Source organism: Palaemon carinicauda, chromosome 1 (genome assembly GCF_036898095.1).
Source record: "Palaemon carinicauda isolate YSFRI2023 chromosome 1, ASM3689809v2, whole genome shotgun sequence".
NCBI classification, from domain to species: domain Eukaryota; kingdom Metazoa; phylum Arthropoda; class Malacostraca; order Decapoda; family Palaemonidae; genus Palaemon; species Palaemon carinicauda.
This window is the reverse complement of record NC_090725.1, coordinates 43,868,787-43,890,251: the sequence shown is the minus strand read 5'-3', so window position 1 is coordinate 43,890,251 and position 21,465 is coordinate 43,868,787. Positions and strand designations below refer to the sequence as shown.

General features: G+C 34.4%; 1 protein-coding gene across 1 annotated transcript; it reads left to right on the top strand.

Moving 5' to 3' along the window:
• The first annotated feature begins 799 nt into the window (after window positions 1-799).
• LOC137647770 (superoxide dismutase [Cu-Zn]-like) lies at window positions 800-19,817 on the top strand. Its single transcript, XM_068380783.1, has 5 exons — window positions 800-899; window positions 8,730-8,965; window positions 13,735-13,855; window positions 16,059-16,243; window positions 19,010-19,817. Exons 2-5 carry the CDS (start codon window positions 8,837-8,839, stop codon window positions 19,178-19,180), a joined length of 606 nt encoding a protein of 201 aa, XP_068236884.1. The 5' UTR covers window positions 800-899; window positions 8,730-8,836; the 3' UTR covers window positions 19,181-19,817.
• Window positions 19,818-21,465: the final 1,648 nt, after the last annotated feature.

Below are 21,465 nucleotides of genomic sequence, written 5' to 3'. Positions count from 1 at the left end.
GAGAGAGAGAGTTGAAATTATGGTACATTGTAGGCTACGGTCATTATTGTACATGGTACGCAAGCTCTGAATAGTACATGTACCATAGTTATGATGAAACTGTCAATTTATAATTGACCAAGCAATCAAACGTGTCACAGATGCGACCAACATATCCAAAATGACTTTGTTTCAAAATTGCAAGGAAAATTGGTTCAAGGTTATTAAGCATACTGATAACATTATAAAGGAAGACATGATAAATGACGTCTGTATTAGCTAATTCATTAAATCTTTTGTGATAGAACTAACTTCATCGGACGAAGAGTCACCATAACCACGTTTGCTATCTGAACCTTTGTTGTAAAAACTTTTTTTTTCATTAATTGAATAAATTCTAAAACAATACAATCACCAATGTAAATATACTATATTAAACTTAGTTAATTGAATCCTTTTATGATCATGTTGAATGAATAACAAATCTCTTTAATTTTGCTAATTTTAATTTTGTTAAATGTCATTCAACTAGTATTTAATTTTGCAAAATAATATACGGCTTATTTTCTGTATTTTTGAATAAAAATTATGTAAATTTTTCGTTATCATACTCTTCTACAAAAGCTTAGTTGATTGATTTCGATCCCCGCCCCACTAATTTATTTCTATAGTATATAATATCAATAGTTTTTAGTACCAATTTAATGATGGCTAAGTTACTATAATTGGGCTACTTTTGAAGCAACTGCCGCTACTTTTGAGGCTTTGCACCGCGGTTTGGATGTCAGGTTATTTGGCAACCCTGGTTTCACCCCAGATAAGCATATCAGTGTCAGTACGCCGCTAGACATTGTTCGAGAAAGACGTATTGACACCAGTGGTAACCTTTAGTGGTATCGTGTTTGACTTGGTTTTTTCAAGTAAGTTGTGACCATTATTTGATTATTTATATGTGATTTATTTGGTTTTAATAATTTTTTGTGATTTTATTTTAAAGAAGGACCGTAATCGTGAATTGTAACTTGCGGTTTAGGTCCTATTTGTTCCATCGTCTTAGAAAGTCCTGGAGCTTCCTGTAAATTTGGACCGTGATTTATTCATAGATAATATCCTATGCTTAAGGGTTTACAATAAAAAAAACAATACTCCAAAATTGTGTAGTTATAGCCACGTATTAGTAGGAAAAAATCATTAGGCCTAGGCCTATGTAAAATCCCGGAAAATATAGATTATATCTTGGATAAATTTGGATAAATCGAAAGTTTTAATTGTATTTCGTCTTAAACAATAAAAAATACACTCCAAAATTGTGTAGTTATAGCCACGTATTAGTAGGAAAATAATTATTAGGCCTAGGCCCAAGTACAATCCTGGAAAATATAGTTTGTATCTTGGATAATGAAGGATATATTTGGATAAAACGAAAATTTATATCTTATTTCTTCTTTACAATAAAAAATACACTCCTAAACTGTGCAGTTATAGCCACGTATTAGCAGGAAAAAATCATTAGGCCTATGCCCAAGTACAATCCCGGAAAATATAGATTGTATCTCAAATAATGAATGATTTATTTGGATAAAACGAAAATTTACATTGTATTTCATCTTAAACAATAAAAAATACACTCCAAAATTGTGTAGTTATAGCCACGTATTAGTAGGAATAAAATCATTAGGCCTAGGCCCAAGTACAATCCCGGAAAATATAGATTGTATCTCAAATAATGAATGATATATTTGGATAAAACGAAAGTTTGTATTGTATTTCATCCTTTGAATATCTACTTTCGCGTAAGTGCAAAGAATGCGAGAGAAGATAATGAATTATGGACGACTCTTGCGTTGTGTTCAATACAGCTAGACTTTTCAGTTCACACATGAATAAATGAACAGAATTGATTCGATGGAAAAAAAAATCTTTTAGGTTTTGTCCAGCGTTAAAGCAGTTGTATGACGCTAATTTTAAATGTGATTTTCATATATTTACAAGTTTTAGACCTATGTATTTTTATAAATTTATACATATATATATATATATATATATATATATATATATATATATATATATATATATATATATATATATATGTGTGTGTGTGTGTGTGTGTGTGTGTTTATATAACTTATAGGCCAATGAATGTGCTGATATTAAAGACATTTGGAACACCTTATAACAGTTTATTTGAAAACCTAGGCCTATTATATTTACTTAAATTGGGGGTAAATAAATATATTAGATAGGTTAACTGTCATCAATCACAAAGATAATCCATAATGTACGTGGAGTTTGCCTTATAGGAAAAGTAAGGTTAGTAGATTAATAGGACAATAATTACAAGGTGAATATTAGGCGTAAGTGCTGGAAACTAGATCGTAATCATGATGTAGAACTAGGCGGATTTTTTTAACGTATTTCTCGTGCTTCAGAGAACAATGAATAGCCATAGGCCTACATATTACCACAAGGAATACGCCATACAGCTTTTCAAAGGGTTTGTTTTAAAAGATAACCTGCAGGTTGTCCATAGACTTGGCCTATGCTAAAACTGATGATGTGGCCTTTCTAGAAAATAATTTATCAAACTGTTCGTTTCCGGGATTTTTGTGCCAAATAACTTTTGAAATATTGAGTTGATATGATTGAAATTATTTTGTCGTCTCTTCGGAATGCATTGCATAATTGTGTTATTGTTCCATCATGCAAAATAATAATAATAATAATAATAATAATAATAAAAGTGTTGATTTTTGGTTTCTTGAGATAGTGTGTTCGCTTTTAACAGTCACGGAGACTTGACTGGCAACATGTTCATGAGTCATGCATGGGAAGGCAAACTGCTTTGGGGAATGCACTGAAGTTTATATTTTCTGTTGGTATAAACGATAATATTCTATGGACCTTGAGAAAAACGCTTGGTCTTGTACGAAGTCGATGAAGTTAAAATGTCGATGACAACATACCATGCATTTATAACTGATACAAAACGTCATATGTAAATATGACATCGCATTGGATGGAAATTATATGCATAAAAGTGGAGTAAATATAATTAAGACGAAGTAATATAGGAAAAAGTATCGTTGTTGCTGATATGATATAAAGTAGGTGGATAGGACCAGGTTTCTTTTGCTACCGTAGACTTATAAAAGTTGGAAGTAAAGTACAATTTAGAGTTGATTTCTATTGTATACTATAAACGAATTTCTAATCGTCTTTTCGGTGGATATACAGCCTATGATCAAAAGATTGTTCTGGAGGTAAGATAAACTCGTGGGCCAAAAACTTCTTTATAACTAAGGGATGACGAAACCTAGTCATTTGAGACAGAGTTTAAGAATCGGGAAGAAAGTGTCTGAGCTTGAAAGTATTGCAATCAATCCATGTATTTATTGTAAGAGCGAAGAGTAACTATAATATGCTAGTGTACGCGACCTGTCAAAATTAACAGTTAAATCTGTGCATAGATATGCATTCACATGCAACACCCTCTCACCAGGTTATGACAGCTGCTTCTCTCCCCCCCCCCCCACTACCACCTGAGTGCTTGGAAGAATAATGGAATTGTAACCGGAAAGAAATATACTGTGTATATATATATATATATATATATATATATATATATATATATATATATATATATATATATATATATATATATATATTGAGACACTTAGTCTTTATCATAATGGGAGATAAGAACGGATATAATGCTGGTATATTAAATTTCAGATTTGCTGGCCATTCCAAGTCTACTGTAGGCTAAGTTTAATTTTGTCAATAACTTAGTACACTCGAATGTTTATGTGTAGTGTGTAATATATAAAGAAGACACCCTTGACTAAATCTCACCGACAACTTTCGGCTCTTTCGTATTTCTTTTTTCTTTTTCCGATGGAATTGTTTTCCATATTCATTTGGAAAATGGCTGTCTGCTAAAGAAGATGATGAATGCAAGAGTTGATGGGAGATGTACAAGAGGAAGGTCAAGGTTTGGGTGGATGGATGGAGTGAAGGAAGCTCTGGGTGATAGGAGGATGAGAGAGGCAAGAGAGCTTGCTAGACATAGGAATGAATGGCGAGCGATTGTGACGCAGTTCCGGTAGGCCCTGCTGCTTCCTCCGGTGCCTTAGATGACCGCGGAGGTAGCAGCAACAGGGGATTCAGCGTTATGAAGCTTCATCTGTGGTGGATAATGTGGGAGGGTGGGCTGTGGCACCCTAGCAGTACCAGCTGAACTCGGTTGAGTCCCTTGTCAGGCCCGGAGGAACGTAGAGAGGAAAGGTCCTGTTTTTTAATTTGTTTGATGTCGACTAACCCCCTAAATTGGGGTAAGTACTTTGTTATATGTAGGTATTTGGGATACCCCATCGTGGCAAAATTCCACCCCGAGCAGTTAGTGAATTAGGCACACCGCTAGGCCGGATGGTTACGTAGTCATCTAAGAATTCACCGAGCTAGGTGTTTACGAAATACTTGTAAAGGAAATGACAAACAGGAAACGTGTAATGTTATGCCTAGTTCAAAATTGTACGGTGATATCATACAGCCGGCATCGCATCAAACAGTACGGCCTTGGAGTTTTCGCTTCAGGTTTCAAGGTTTTCCATGAAATATCTACTATCACTGAAACTGCTTTTATCTAGATTAAATATTAGGTAATTTCAGGGTTCTTGATAAAGGTATGGCCTCTGAAGTATCATACCTCTTTTCAAGGTTTCTGGTAAAGGTGTGGCCTCTAAAAAGTCATACCCTTTTCCAGGGTTTCTGGTAAAGATATGCCTTCTGATATGTTATACCCTTTTTCAAGATATCTAAAAAAGGTGTGGCCTCTAAAAAGTCATATTCTTTTCCAGGGTTTCTGGTAAATGTATGCCTTCTGAAATGTCATACCCTTTTTCAAGGTATTTGATAAAGGTATGGACTCTGAAAAGACATGCCTTTTTTCAATGTTTTTGATAAAGGTATGCCTTCTGAAATGTCATACCCTTTTTCAAGGTATTTGATAAAGGTATGGACTCTGAAAAGACATGCCTTTTTTCAATGTTTTTGATAAAGGTATGCCTTCTGAAATGTCATACCCTTTTTCAAGGTATTTGATAAAGGTATGGACTCTGAAAAGACATGCCTTTTTTCAATGTTTTTGATAAAGGTATGCCTTCTGAAATGTCATACCCTTTTTCAAGGTATTTGATAAAGGTATGGACTCTGAAAAGACATGCCTTTTTTCAATGTTTTTGATAAAGGTATGCCTTCTGAAATGTCATACCCTTTTTCAAGGTATTTGATAAAGGTATGGACTCTGAAAAGACATGCCTTTTTTCAATGTTTTTGATAAAGGTATGCCTTCTGAAATGTCATACCCTTTTTCAAGGTATTTGATAAAGGTATGGACTCTGAAAAGACATGCCTTTTTTCAATGTTTTTGATAAAGGTATGCCTTCTGAAATGTCATACCCTTTTTCAAGGTATTTGATAAAGGTATGGACTCTGAAAAGACATGCCTTTTTTCAATGTTTTTGATAAAGGTATGCCTTCTGAAATGTCATACCCTTTTTCAAGGTATTTGATAAAGGTATGGACTCTGAAAAGACATGCCTTTTTTCAATGTTTTTGATAAAGGTATGCCTTCTGAAATGTCATACCCTTTTTCAAGGTATTTGATAAAGGTATGGACTCTGAAAAGACATGCCTTTTTTCAATGTTTTTGATAAAGGTATGCCTTCTGAAATGTCATACCCTTTTTCAAGGTATTTGATAAAGGTATGGACTCTGAAAAGACATGCCTTTTTTCAATGTTTTTGATAAAGGTATGCCTTCTGAAATGTCATACCCTTTTTCAAGGTATTTGATAAAGGTATGGACTCTGAAAAGACATGCCTTTTTTCAATGTTTTTGATAAAGGTATGCCTTCTGAAATGTCATACCCTTTTTCAAGGTATTTGATAAAGGTATGGACTCTGAAAAGACATGCCTTTTTTCAATGTTTTTGATAAAGGTATGCCTTCTGAAATGTCATACCCTTTTTCAAGGTATTTGATAAAGGTATGGACTCTGAAAAGACATGCCTTTTTTCAATGTTTTTGATAAAGGTATGCCTTCTGAAATGTCATACCCTTTTTCAAGGTATTTGATAAAGGTATGGACTCTGAAAAGACATGCCTTTTTTCAATGTTTTTGATAAAGGTATGCCTTCTGAAATGTCATACCCTTTTTCAAGGTATTTGATAAAGGTATGGACTCTGAAAAGACATGCCTTTTTTCAATGTTTTTGATAAAGGTATGCCTTCTGAAATGTCATACCCTTTTTCAAGGTATTTGATAAAGGTATGGACTCTGAAAAGACATGCCTTTTTTCAATGTTTTTGATAAAGGTATGCCTTCTGAAATGTCATACCCTTTTTCAAGGTATTTGATAAAGGTATGGACTCTGAAAAGACATGCCTTTTTTCAATGTTTTTGATAAAGGTATGCCTTCTGAAATGTCATACCCTTTTTCAAGGTATTTGATAAAGGTATGGACTCTGAAAAGACATGCCTTTTTTCAATGTTTTTGATAAAGGTATGCCTTCTGAAATGTCATACCCTTTTTCAAGGTATTTGATAAAGGTATGGACTCTGAAAAGACATGCCTTTTTTCAATGTTTTTGATAAAGGTATGCCTTCTGAAATGTCATACCCTTTTTCAAGGTATTTGATAAAGGTATGGACTCTGAAAAGACATGCCTTTTTTCAATGTTTTTGATAAAGGTATGCCTTCTGAAATGTCATACCCCTTTTCAAGGTATTTGATAAAGTCTGGCCTCTGAAATGTCAAACCCTTTATCCGGGTTTTTGATATAGGTATGAGCTCTGAAATATCATTTAATATGGATGAAGAATTCCCTCTTTTGATTATTAATGATTTAGGCTTTACCTTAATTTTCACTTGTATTCCTTACTTACCACCAATTTCTTCAGAGCACCAACATAGCTTTGAAATTATTCAAAAAAATACATCTTTATTTTTAACTCAACGGTGTATCTCCATGAATAATAAATATGCAAGTGCTACCCTCGTTCATGAACAGTTATACGAATGCTTGTAGTTGAAACGAATTTTTTTTTCGTTCATTATAACAAGTATTGATCATTGTTCTTTGAAGGGCAATACCTTATCCATATACATTAACATTCCTCACCACTAGAGAGTCAATAAAGTATCAAATAAGCTGTCAGATTCATGGAAGACTGTTTTAAAGCATTTTAATGATGTATTGAATGCAAAATTGTTTTGAATATGAACTCTTCCTCATAAATAAGTATAATTTGAATGTCTATAATGGTATAACAATTTCTTATTGGTAAAAAATATTAACAACCAATTTGCGAATGATAATGGCAAAAATTAGATTGTTATTACTCCTATTTTATGCTTGTGATTTCTTGAAAAAAAAGATAACTGAATTCAGCTATCTTTAAATATGATTTTTTATCCGATAACATCCAATGGGAGACCAATATTGAGGTATGCTTGCTTATATATACCGGGGTACGTGGAAATTGCTTAGTCCCACTCAAAGATATTATTGACGTAGGCCTATACTCGGATATAATGGATTTAAATATGAGTGTTTTCTAATTGGATCCAAATAGGATTAAGCTATCTGTAACTATCAAGATCTGGTTCCAATTATATTTTTTTTCATAAATTATATATATCTTAGGCCTATTCTCCATGTCCATTCACTGCTTATATTATAAGTTTAAGAATCCCGAACTCTAGCAAATAATTTTATCTACTGAAGTTTTCCTGTTATCATAAACATTCTATGCTTTAGTCTCGCATGATTCTAAAAATGGGTGATAAGTTTCTCTGGTTATTAATATTTAGGTAAACAATTAACATTGATGTAAATCTTAAATTCTGATAATTCCACATCATGTTCTATCTATAGTCCATTTCTTTTAGCGATACAGATTTGCACCGACTCGCAGCGGTGCCCCTTTAGCTCGGAAAAGTTTCCTGCTATCTGATTGGTTAGAGTTTATCTCGTCCAACCAATCAGCGCTCAAGAAACTTTTCCGACCTAAAAGGGCACCGCTGCGAGTCGGTGCAAATCTGCATCGCTAAAAGAAATAGACTATAGGTCTTTTTGAAGATGAAGGTTGTGCCCTGACCTTTGGCAAAGATCACGCTACATGATAGTGGTTATTTTTACTATTTCTTCATATTTAAGGATGACTATTTTTTCCTCTTTTTAATGTCAAAGCGCTTCTTTATACCACGATTAAATATAGGTTGATGGAAGGGAAATGACGAAAATTCAGATTGATACGCCCATTGTGATTTGATAAGGTCAATTCTGAAATTGTTATGTTTATGAATAAGTCATTTATTCATAGAGAGATATGCTCTGTATTGTTCATTAATTGTACACTGACTTCTACAAGTACACACAAATCAATCAGATCATACGTAGCCACATACAGTATATGTTTGTATACGTAGGCCTACATATATATATATATATATATATGTGTGTGTGTGTGTGTGTGTGTGTGTGAATGTATGTACAGTATATATAAACATGTATCTATATACACATCATTATCAACAGCCGATGCTAGCCCACTGCAGGAAACACATATCCTTCCACTCCCGTCTTTTTATAGTACTCTCTCTCTCTCTCTCTCTCTCTCTCTCTCTCTCTCTCTAGTGTAACGGTCTTTGCATGGTCAATAACATTATTATGCTTTTATTTCTCCAGATCACAAATCAAGAACATTAAAAGGAAATCCTACCTGAACAGTATCTGAGGGAATAACCGGACACTGCAAGTGAACTCAACGGTCTTCCATAACACCAAAAATCAACATGGCGGGCAGGTGCACATCGCTTATGGTCTATTTCGTAGGTGTAGTTGTTCTGATGGGAGCTGGAGCCCTGATTGGAGCAGTGTGCGTTTATTTCTTCGCTCCTATGAAGCCAACTGTTGTGCATGGGGTAAGAGAACTGCTTCTTTTTTTTTCGTTGTAAGCAGTTTGGAATTTACAGTTCGTGGTGTTGAATAGTTTAGTTTTAGTGGTATGGGCAAGACAATTGGTTTTGGGGAATGTTAGCTAAAGTTTTCATAATCATAGCAATGTTTACCGTTATGTGGTTTGAAAAGGAGAATTTCTGTTTGTTCTGCTTTGCACTTTTAAAAAAAGTTTAGATTAAAAATTTTCAAGTAATGAGATTCTGTGTGAAATTGTGGATAAACTATATATATATATATATATATATACATATATATATATACATAAATATGTGTGTATATATATATATATATATATGTATGTATGTATATACATATATATACACATATTTATGGATATATATATATATATATATATATACGTATATATACACATATATTTATGTATATATATATATATATATATATATATATATAGTATATATACTATTATGAGATTAGTTATAAGCGTTAGTACTGCTAAAATCTTGAATAGATTTTAACTTATATTCTGCCAGTGAAATATGATGGTAATTAACATTATAGAGAAACGCATTTAGAGCTATAGAAATATAACAAATATTTACCAACATGAAGATAGATAGAAACGAGATGACTAGTCGAGGTATCTTAGAAGACTTGAGCCAGTATAGTGTGGTATGTTAAGTGTTGATTTCTTGAATTAATACCTCATTATTTCTTGTGGGAAATATTACTGACAAAGTGTTCTCTCTCTCTCTCTCTCTCTCTCTCTCTCTCTCTCTACTCTCATATGTTAGTGTTTATCTCTTGAATTATTTCAAGTGTGAAATATTACCAACAAACTGGACTCTCTCTCTCTCTCTCTCTCTCTCTCTCTCTCTCTCTCTCTCTTCTCTCTCTCTCTCTCTCTCTCATATGTTAGTGTTTATCTCTTGAATTATTTCAAGTGAAATATTACCAACAAACTGGATTCTCTCTCTCTCTCTCTCTCATCTCTCTCTCTCTCTCTCTCTCTCCTCTCTCCTCTCTCTCTCTCTTTTTTTTCTCTGGTATAGTTAGTGTTCATCCCTTGAAACTTTCAAGTGTGAAATATTATCAACAAAGTGTTCTCTCTCTCTCTCTCTCTCTCTCTCACTCTCTCTCTCTCTCTCTCTCTCCTATAAACCTAAGCTATAACGATAGTCTCAAAACCTTTTTTAAGTCTTACAAATGATCATACCACTGTATCTTCAACACTCGACCTATTTTAGAACCAAAATAATAATCAATGGATAGAATAAATACGAGTTCGTGCCTTAGAAGCTAATCTTATAGAAAGATTTGATTTGTTAAGCACAGTCATATAACCGAGAAGTGAGTGCCAATAATGCTGTTATTCAAAGGTGAAATGATTTTGTAACCCTGTCCTCTTACCTCTGAGTAGAAATAAAGGTATGCGGTTATTATTATTATTATTATTATTATTATTATTATTATTATTATTATTATTATTAATATTATTATTATTGTTATTATTATTATTATTATTAATCATTATTATTATTTGCTAAGCTACAACGACTTTTCCTTCTTGTCATCTTAGCCCGAGTAGAAATAACGATTATTATTATTATTATTGTTATTGTTGTTCTTGTTGTTATTATTATTATTATTATTATTACTATTATTACTTGCTAAGCTACAACCCTAGTTGGAATAGCAGAATGCAATAAGCCTAAGGCTCCAACAGGAAAATAACCCAACGTGAAAAGGAAATAAGGGAACTAATCGAAGTGTGTTTGAGTGTACCCTTCAAGCTAGAGAACCAAGACATGGTACAGGGGCTATGGCACTACCCAAGGCTAGAGAAAATTGGTTTGATTTTGGAGTGTCCTTCTCTAGAGGAACTGTTTACCCATACCTAAAGGGCTATAGAATCATCCGTATATTATTATTATTATTATCATCCAAGCTACAACCCTAGTTGGAAAAGCAAGATGCTATAAGCCCAGGGGCTCCAACAGGGAAAAATAGCCCAGTGAGGAAAGGAATTAAGGAAATAAATAAATGAAGAGAACAAATTAACAATAAATCATTCTACAAAAAGTAACAACGTCAAAACAGACATGTCACATATAAACTATTAACAACATCAAAAACAAATATGTCATAAATAAACTATAAAAAGACTCAGCGTTTATAATGACTGCCGTATGTATTCCTGTCAAATTAATGATTTTTAATTTGAATCGAAATCAATCCATCTCCGCTAATATAGTTAATTGTAAGTTTGTAACAGTTAGCTGTTTTGGGATAAGATTTCAATTAAAATACCTCTTGATATCGAATTCCCTCTGTCACGGGATCAAAGAATCACAGGTTTGTGAAAAGGTTTGTAAGAGTTAAGACTGGGACTTTAATTGGGACTTTTATTAGGACTTTAATTAGGGCTTTAATAAAGTCTTTTTCCACAGATCCAGGAAGTCCGCCAGACTGGGACTTTTATTAGGGCTTTAATGAAGTCTTTTCCCACAGATCCAGGAAGTCCGCCAGACTGGGACTTTTATTAGGGCTTTAATGAAGTCTTTTCCCACAGATCCAGGAAGTCCGCCAGACTGGGACTTTTATTAGGGCTTTAATGAAGTCTTTTCCCACAGATCCAGGAAGTCCGCCAGACTGGGACTTTTATTAGGGCTTTAATGAAGTCTTTTCCCACAGATCCAGGAAGTCCGCCAGACTGGGACTTTTATTAGGGCTTTAATTAAGTCTTTTTCCACAGATCCAGGAAGTCCGCCAGACTGGGACTTTTATTAGGGCTTTAATGAAGTCTTTTCCCACAGATCCAGGAAGTCCGCCAGACTGGGACTTTTATTAGGGCTTTAATTAAGTCTTTTTCCACAGATCCAGGAAGCCTGCCAGACTGGGACTTTTATTAGGGCTTTAATTAAGTCTTTTTCCACAGATCCAGGAAGTCCGCCAGACTGGGACTTTTATTAGGGCTTTAATGAAGTCTTTTCCCACAGATCCAGGAAGTCCGCCAGACTGGGACTTTTATTAGGGCTTTAATTAAGTCTTTTTCCACAGATCCAGGAAGCCTGCCAGACTGGGACTTTTATTAGGGCTTTAATTAAGTCTTTTTCCACAGATCCAGGAAGTCCGCCAGACTGAGACTTTTATTAGGGCTTTAATTAAGTCTTTTTCCACAGATCCAGGAAGCCTGCCAGACTGGGACTTTTATTAGGGCTTTAATTAAGTCTTTTTCCACAGATCCAGGAAGTCCGCCAGACTGGGACTTTTATTAGGGCTTTAATTAAGTCTTTTTCCACAGATCCAGGAAGCCTGCCAGACTGGGACTTTTATTAGGGCTTTAATTAAGTCTTTTTCCACAGATCCAGGAAGTCCGCCAGACTGGGACTTTTATTAGGGCTTTAATGAAGTCTTTTCCCACAGATCCAGGAAGTCCGCCAGACTGGGACTTTTATTAGGGCTTTAATTAAGTCTTTTTCCACAGATCCAGGAAGCCTGCCAGACTGGGACTTTTATTAGGGCTTTAATTAAGTCTTTTTCCACAGATCCAGGAAGTCCGCCAGACTGGGACTTTTATTAGGGCTTTAATGAAGTCTTTTCCCACAGATCCAGGAAGTCCGCCAGACTGGGACTTTTATTAGGGCTTTAATTAAGTCTTTTTCCACAGATCCAGGAAGCCTGCCAGACTGGGACTTTTATTAGGGCTTTAATTAAGTCTTTTTCCACAGATCCAGGAAGTCCGCCAGACTGAGACTTTTATTAGGGCTTTAATTAAGTCTTTTTCCACAGATCCAGGAAGCCTGCCAGACTGGGACTTTTATTAGGGCTTTAATGAAGTCTTTTCCCACAGATCCAGGAAGTCCGCCAGACTGGGACTTTTATTAGGGCTTTAATTAAGTCTTTTTCCACAGATCCAGGAAGCCTGCCAGACTGGGACTTTTATTAGGGCTTTAATTAAGTCTTTTTCCACAGATCCAGGAAGTCCGCCAGACTGGGACTTTTATTAGGGCTTTAATTAAGTCTTTTTCCACAGATCCAGGAAGCCTGCCAGACTGGGACTTTTATTAGGGCTTTAATTAAGTCTTTTTCCACAGATCCAGGAAGTCCGCCAGACTGGGACTTTTATTAGGGCTTTAATTAAGTCTTTTCCCACAGATCCAGGAAGTCCGCCAGACTGGGACTTTTATTAGGGCTTTAATGAAGTCTTTTCCCACAGATCCAGGAAGTCCGCCAGACTGGGACTTTTATTAGGGCTTTAATTAAGTCTTTTTCCACAGATCCAGGAAGCCTGCCAGACTGGGACTTTTATTAGGGCTTTAATTAAGTCTTTTTCCACAGATCCAGGAAGTCCGCCAGACTGAGACTTTTATTAGGGCTTTAATTAAGTCTTTTTCCACAGATCCAGGAAGTCCGCCAGACTGGGACTTTTATTAGGGCTTTAATTAAGTCTTTTTCCACATATCCAGGAAGTCCGCCAGACTGGGACTTTAATTAGGGCTTTAATTAAGTCTTTTTCCACATATCCAGGAAGTCCGCCAGACTGGGACTTTTATTAGGGCTTTAATTAAGTCTTTTTCCACAGATCCAGGAAGTCCGCCAGACTGGGACTTTTATTAGGGCTTTAATTAAGTCTTTTTCCACATATCCAGGAAGTCCGCCAGACTGGGACTTTAATTAGGGCTTTAATATAAAGTCTTTTCCCACATATCCAGGAAGTCCGCCAGACTGGGACTTTAATTAGGGCTTTAATAAAGTCTTTTTCCCACAGATCCAGGAAGTCCGCCACGCCGTGTGTGTCTTCAGCGGTGGCAACATCTATGGAAACATTCATTTGACTGAAATTGGCGATAACCCAGACAACAATCTCAACATCACAGCCAGTATCACAGGTAAGACGGGAATTTGGAATGAATATGTAGAATTTTTATACCATTTTAAGTACATACTCAGTATACTATTACGGTCATTTTGGAAAATTGGTCGTTTTACAAAATGTCCGGCCATTATGCAAAAAGATCAAATTCTTGGTCACTTTTGCAAAATGACCTAAATATCTCGACATTTAGCCAAATATCCAAGCTTTTGGTCCGTTTACAAAATCATCAGTATCATCGTTGGTAATGTGCAATCGGCAAGTAGCTAACCTAACCTAACCTTCTTGCTGATTGGACATTTCGTAACCTCACCAACAATGATACTGATGATTTTGTAGATGAGCCAAAATCTTGGTCATTTTGCAAAGTGACCACGAATTTGCTCGATTTCCATAATGGCCGGCCATTTTGTAAAATGACCATTTTCCCAAAATGACCGTAACAGATATGAGGTAAAATTACGTCAAATGTGATATAATTGTTTAGATAAGCGAAATGAACAGAGTAGATTATATTTATTAATTAAAAGCCACGATCTTTAGGTTAAAATCTTAATATCAGTCTATCAATTACGACTTAGTAAAATCAGTGCAGTTTATGCTTTAAAATACGATTAAATATTCTTCTCATAGACTTTATGAAACGTCAATTTAAACATTTTCAACATCAATGCCCCCAAGAACACCATACCTGTGACAATTTCACTCCATAGAGCAGTGTTTCCCAACCCTGGGGTAAATTACCCCATTGGTGTAATGGACCCGTATTTTTGGGGTAATCAAGATGTTCTGGAATTGTGTTATTCACATTCCCATAATCATTGCCATAATTCATACACGAAATCTGCAATAATTATCTTATAGGAAAGCTCAATAAACTCAAAAGTTTGTGTTTGTTTTGGATCCTTAACCATAAGCAACCAATAGTGAGCTACATGATCCATACAGTTTATCAGGTGGCTGCAAAAAAAACATACGATGTTACCGGGTATATGTTCAATGGGGTAATTGATTAGTTGGAATTAAAATTTTGGGGTAATCATTTAAAAAAGGTGAAACACTGCCATAGATGCTTGGCGTTCTGCCAGACTGGAGTTCGAATCTCACTGATAATTTCTTGCAGTGCCTGCACCCTCACCATCCTTGCGAGCTAAGAATGGCGGTTTGGGGGAGCTTAAAGGTCTATCTGCTGAGTCATCAGTAGCCATTGCCTGGCCCTCCCTGATCCTACCTTGTGCACTGATCATATGTATTTATGGTCTGTTTCTAGGGCTTTGTCCTGCTAGCTAGGGCAATGTCACAGTCCCTTGCCTCTGCCATTCATGAGTTACCTTAAATGTAGTGTCGTTATCTCAGTAACTCCTATTAAAGTTCTACTCTTCGGTACCTCGAAATCTCCAAGTCATACCTTTCAGTCCCTCTTATTATTATTGTAATTACTAGCCAAGCTACAACCCTAGTTGGAAAAGCAAGATGCTATAAGCCCGAGGGCTTCAACAGGGTAAAAAATAGCCCGGTAAGGAAAGGAAATAAGTAAATGATGAGAATAAATTAACAATAAATCATTCTAAAAACAGTAACAACGTCAAAACAGATATATCCTATATAGACTTATAACAACGTCAAAAACAGATATGTCCTATATAAACTATTAACAACGTTAAAAACATATATGTCATATATAAACTATAAAAAAGACTCATGTCCGCCTGGTCAACATAAAAACATTTGCTCCAACTTTGAACTTTTGAAGTTTTACCGATTCAACTACCGGATTAGGAAGATCATTCTACAACTTGGTAACAGCTGTAATAAAACTTCTAGAATACTGTGTAGTATTGGGCCTCATGACGGAGAAGGTCTGACTATTAGAATTAACTGCCTGCCTAGTATTACGAACAGGATAGAATTGTCCAGGGAGATCTGAATGTAAAGGATGGTCAGAATCATGAAAAATCTTATGCAACATGCAAAATGAACTAAATGAATGAGGGTGCCAGAGATTAATATCTAGATCAGGAATAAGAAATTTAATGGACCGTAAGCTTCTGTCCAACAAATTAAGATGAGAATCAGCAGCTGAACACCAGACAGGAGAACGATACTCAAAACAAGGTAGAATGAAGGAATTATAACACTTCTTCAGAATAGTTTGATTCCCGGAAATCTTCGGGTGTCTCTATTGCGTATGATCCTAAAATAACTTGAAATTTTTACAGGGATTCCAGGAGGACTTCACGGATTCCATATCCACTCTTGGGGCGTGCCAGCCGACGGAGATTGCAAGAAATGTGGTGGTCATTACAATCCTAAAGGACACGTTCACGGTGGTCCCCAGGACAGTGAACGACACGTAGGCGATCTTGGAAACATCAATGTGACGTCACCAGTCACCGAAATAGAGGTAAAATATACATTTTTTTTTTAATAATTATTAAATACAGTACTACTGTAGTACCATCTCCCTCCCGGTAGGTCATCTATAGTCAATTCTTTTTAGTGCGGCAGATTTGCATCGACTCGCAGGGGTGCCCTTTTCGCTCGTAAAAGTTACCTGGTCGCTGATTGGTTGGACTAGATCATTCTAACCAATCAGATAGCAAGAAAATTTCAGAGCTAAAAGGGCATCACTGTTAGTCGGCGTAAATGCTCCTCGTTTAAAAAAAAATTGAGTATAGCATCAACTTCCTTTTCCTTCCTTTTTGGGTCTTCGTCCTTCAAAATTACCTTCTATAATGTTAGTATGAGAGAATATTACATAGTAAATAGGTTAAAGGTGTACCTGCTAATATGCCTGTCATATCAATTGATATGAACTACGTACACAGGATTCATTGGCAGCTAGAAAGCATTGTGTAGTTTGTTCACATTAATATTCAGGTTCGACTGTACAGTCAGGCATGTGTACGCATACCTGAAGGCTAATGGATGCCTTTAGCCAGATCGTTGTGCTCGCTCTCTCTCTCTCTCTCTCTCTCTCTCTCTCTCTCTCTCTCTCCATCAAAGAATTCATGGTAGATTAATAATTTATCCCCCAATCTGAATTGCTTACTCTGGTCATATCCTGAAATTCATTTAGAAAAATGTACTTTCAAGACATATAATAGGACTTTTCTTCAATGATATAATCTTTTACATTTTAATCACTGATATTTACGAGTATGTATCTTTTACGTGTCAAAATTTTATGATTGTTAAGGATAATGTGAAAATTTATAAGGAAACAAAACGAAATAGGCCTCATAATATATCATTTTCCTGGATGAGATGTTACAAATTATATATATATATATGTGTGTGTGTGTGTATATATATATATATGTATATATATATATATACATATATGTATATATAATATATATATATATATATACACACATATATATATATATATATACACATATATATATATATGTATATATATATATATATATGTGTGTATATATATATATATATATGTGTGTGTGTATATATATATATATATTATATATATACAATATATGTATATATATATATATATATATACATTGTTATGATGGAAAAGTGTACACCATAATTAACTTGATACCCTATATACATGTTTACAGTAAGCAATGATAATACAGCATTTGAATATTAAAGTATTTGTCTAGCCAACTATTTCTCACTTGAATCTACATTTGTGGGATGTGTGCATGACTTTTCATATTGAAATGTATCAATATAGTTTTTCAAGAAACAGATTAATTTATATAAGAAAACAGTAGTCTAGAATTATTATTATTTAATATAATAGTTATTATTATTATTATTATTATTATTATTCATTATTATTATTACTAGCCAAGCTACGACTCTAGTTGGAAAAGCAAGATTCTATAAGCCCAAGAGCTCCAATAGGTGGAAAAATAGCCCAGTGAGGAAAGGAAATAAGGAAATAAATAAATGATGAGAATAAATTAACAATAAATCATTCAAAAAACAGTGACAACGTCAAAACAGATATGTCCTATATAAACTATTAAAAACGTCAAAAACCGATATGTCAGTATATAAACTATTAACAACGTCAAAAACAGATATGTCCTATATAAAATATAAAAAGACTCATGTCAGCCTGGTCAACATAAAAACGTTTGCTCCAACTTTGAACTTTTGAAGTTCTATTGATTCAACTCGAGAAAAATTGTGAACACATGACTTCATAAGTCTTATTAGATGGTATTGTGCATTATTTAGAATCATTTATGATTTTGATTATATCTACAAAAAGGAAAATTTTGCGTCTGTTAATATTGGTGTTAGACTACTGGTACTCTTGACTATAGTGGATTTAACATCATTTTTAATGAGGTGCGTTTGAACTGACTCGCAGCGGTGCCCTTTTAACTCGGAAAAGTTTCCTGCTATCTGATTGGTTAGAATTATCTTGTGCAACCAATCAGCGAGCAGGAAACTTTTCTGAGCTAAAAGAGAACCCCTGCGAGTCGGTGCAAATCTGCCTCACTAAAAAGAATTGACTATAAGCTACAATCCTAGTTGGAAAAGGAAAATGCTCTAAGCCTAAGGGCTCCAACAGGGAAAAATAACCCAGTGAAGAAAGGAAGTAAGGAACAATGAAAATATGATATTTTAAGAACAGTGACATTAAAATAGATCTTTCATATAAATAAACTTTAAAAAATTAGAAAAAAAAAACGAAAAGAAAGAATAGTGTAAGATGTGTTACCCCATTAAGCAGTCTAAAGTCATTTATAGACGAGATGATAACTCCATGTGTTACCCCATTAAGCAGTCTAAAGTCATTTATAGACGAGATGATAACTCCATGTGTTACCCCATTAAGCAGTCTAAAGTCATTTATAGACGAGATGATAACTCAATGTGTTACCCCATTAAGCAGTCTAAAGTCATTTATAGACGAGATGATAACTCAATGTGTTACCCCATTAAGCAGTCTAAAGTCATTCATAGACGAGATGATAACTCAATGTGTTACCCCATTAAGCAGTCTAAAGTCATTTATAGACGAGATAATAACTCAATGTGTTACCCCATTAAGCAGTCTAAAGTCATTTATAGACGAGATGATAACTCAATGTGTTACCCCCATTAAGCAGTTTAAAGTAATTTATAGATGAGATAATAACTCCTATGAAAATGCTAATATAGAAACCTCCCTCCTTGACAGATTTTGGACCAGGAAGCCACCCTCTGGGGAAGCGATTCGATCGTAGGGCGTTCTTTCGTCATCCACGCGGGCGAGGACGACCTTGGAACCAAGGATGACCCGGAATCACAGAAAACGGGGAATGCTGGAGCACGCTTAGCTTGTTGCACCATCTACCTCGTGGAAGCCTGAAGGACAGGTTGAGAATTCTCGTAGGTTAGTAAGTTCCTCCTTTTTGCCAAGAGGGACTTAGTATGAAATATCACAAATTTTTTAAGTTATTTGTACTTTTCATAACAGTACTTCCCTCGAACTACTTTCCTAGGAGTATCTGGGATACTCCTAAGTAGTTCGAGGTCAAGTACTGTTAGGAAAAATACAAATTACTAAAATTTGTGAAAAAAAATGTATGTCAAACTAATCCTGTTTTGCAATATAAACAATATACACAATGTCTTTTGGGGTTTTTTATCTTTATATCGGCAGGATTTGATAGATTTAATGTATAAATCGACTTCTATGAAACAGTCTTATGCTCATCTCTCTATTTATGTTCGTTTTAGATTGCTTTTCATCATTCAAGGCACGGGCTCTTGCGTTAGGCCGTTCGGAAATTATTCATGTTACATATACTTTCATTCAACATCGTTTCACATTCAACATTACCTTTGACATTCATGTAATTCACACGGCTGTAAGGAGAACATAGGAACTGTTTTTCATGGTTTAAGTACAAAAAATATGGAAACAAAGGTTAGTGTAATTGCAATCGTATGACAAGGATGTGTCATTTCCTTTTTGTTTGACCCCATTAAAACTCTCATGTTCATTCTGTTCATTACGTTTCCACAGATCAATTTAGGATAATTAGTTTTGTTGATGTTTAAGGTTAAGAAGTATTCTGATATTTAGCAGTAAGAGTACATATATAGATAATACAGGGCGTAAATACAGTATGTGGATGTATGTGTATATTCATACATAGGATTTCTAAATTCATGGTGCTTCAATCATATCAGCTGTTGCTTCTTTTAGTTTAGTTGGAAAGAAAACCTTAAGAAAAATTTAGTTATTTTCATAGTCCATAAACTGCTTTCCTTTGCATATTTTGGAGTATATATTTTAAATGATATTCTAGGCACCAATTAAAAAACCTATTACAGTCATAATTTAAGAAATATTGGATATTGCAATATATTCTACTTGATCGTGTAAAAGTAATTAAAAAAAAAAAAAAAACTTTTTCAACTCTTGCTTTGAAAACTGAAAGTTAGAGGTATGTTACATCAAATATATTCTTGGAAACAGTATATTTTAATGATTTAATAACTAGCAGACCACAATCAGCAAGCCTTTAAGAAAACCCAAATAAAAGGATTTGACGGTTACAATAAATTTTGTATATTGTATAGGCCTATTTGTTTCATAATGTGGATTTTAGAAAAGGGAACCAAGTTGATTTATATTGAATTCATCGTAACTAAATGCAAGCTTTGGTTTGAAACTCAAGAATTGTATATTTCCAGAGAAAAAAAATACTATAGCAACATAAATCTTTAATTTGGTCTGATAGAAGGAGTGATATTTCACATGGAATATACTATCTCTTATGTTTTAGAGGATTATTATAATAACCATTCTTGTAAGATATTATTTGGAGGCACACAACTGTTCTTTCTAGTAAGCATGTTTCGAAATACTGTACATCATAATTCTTGCAACTTTGGTCTGATAGAAAGGGGTTAGTAATATTCCACATGGAATATACTATGTCTTATGTTTCAAAAGATAAATATAACCATTGTTTTAGGTTTCATTTGGAAGTCCACAACTGCTACAACAGTTCTTTCTAGAAGGCATGTTTTATATGTAAGCTAGAGATCATTTGCGAGTCCACAACTGCCACAACTGTTCTTTGTAGAAGGCATGTTTCGTATGTAAGTTTGAGATAGGATCCAGATTTTTTATATAGATTTTTCAAGTGTTAAGGATATGACTGCCTTTAGTGGCTTGAAGTTTCATATACTTGAATGTGTATATATATGTTATATTTAGGATTATTTTCCTACCAGTTATGAAGGCTTAGTGAAGAGTCACTTATTTTGTTTTCATGTATGACTTTATTGGTATGACTTTTGTTTAAATATATTGAATCTCATAAAGAATAAGGTTTTCCTTTAGTTGAAAGTTGCTTGTAGAGATATAACATTATTAAAATATATTATAATTTAGGATGCAAGGAAGACTGGGTTCGTTATAAAAAGGATAAAATTTAAGATAGTCATTCAGTTCATTTTTACATTCTTTGTTGGTGTTATGCTGCTCTGTTATTTAAGCCAAAAAGTTAGTTTTTTTATTTATTCTCTTACCCAAAGTCTTCCATTCAAGGAACCTATAATTTAGTAAGGACAATTGAATCTTCAAGCTTTTCAGAAGGAAAAATTTAGATATTATTATTATTTTTATTATTATTATTA

Bases quoted from the DNA above. Each gene is read 5' to 3' on its own strand.
- LOC137647770 (XM_068380783.1), top strand. From the start codon at position 8,837: ATGGCGGGCAGGTGCACATCGCTTATGGTCTATTTCGTAGGTGTAGTT. The intron at 8,966-13,734 runs GTAAGAGAACTG...TTTTTCCCACAG, and splicing joins AGCCAACTGTTGTGCATGGG to ATCCAGGAAGTCCGCCACGC. The intron at 16,244-19,009 runs GTAAAATATACA...CCTCCTTGACAG, and splicing joins CACCAGTCACCGAAATAGAG to ATTTTGGACCAGGAAGCCAC.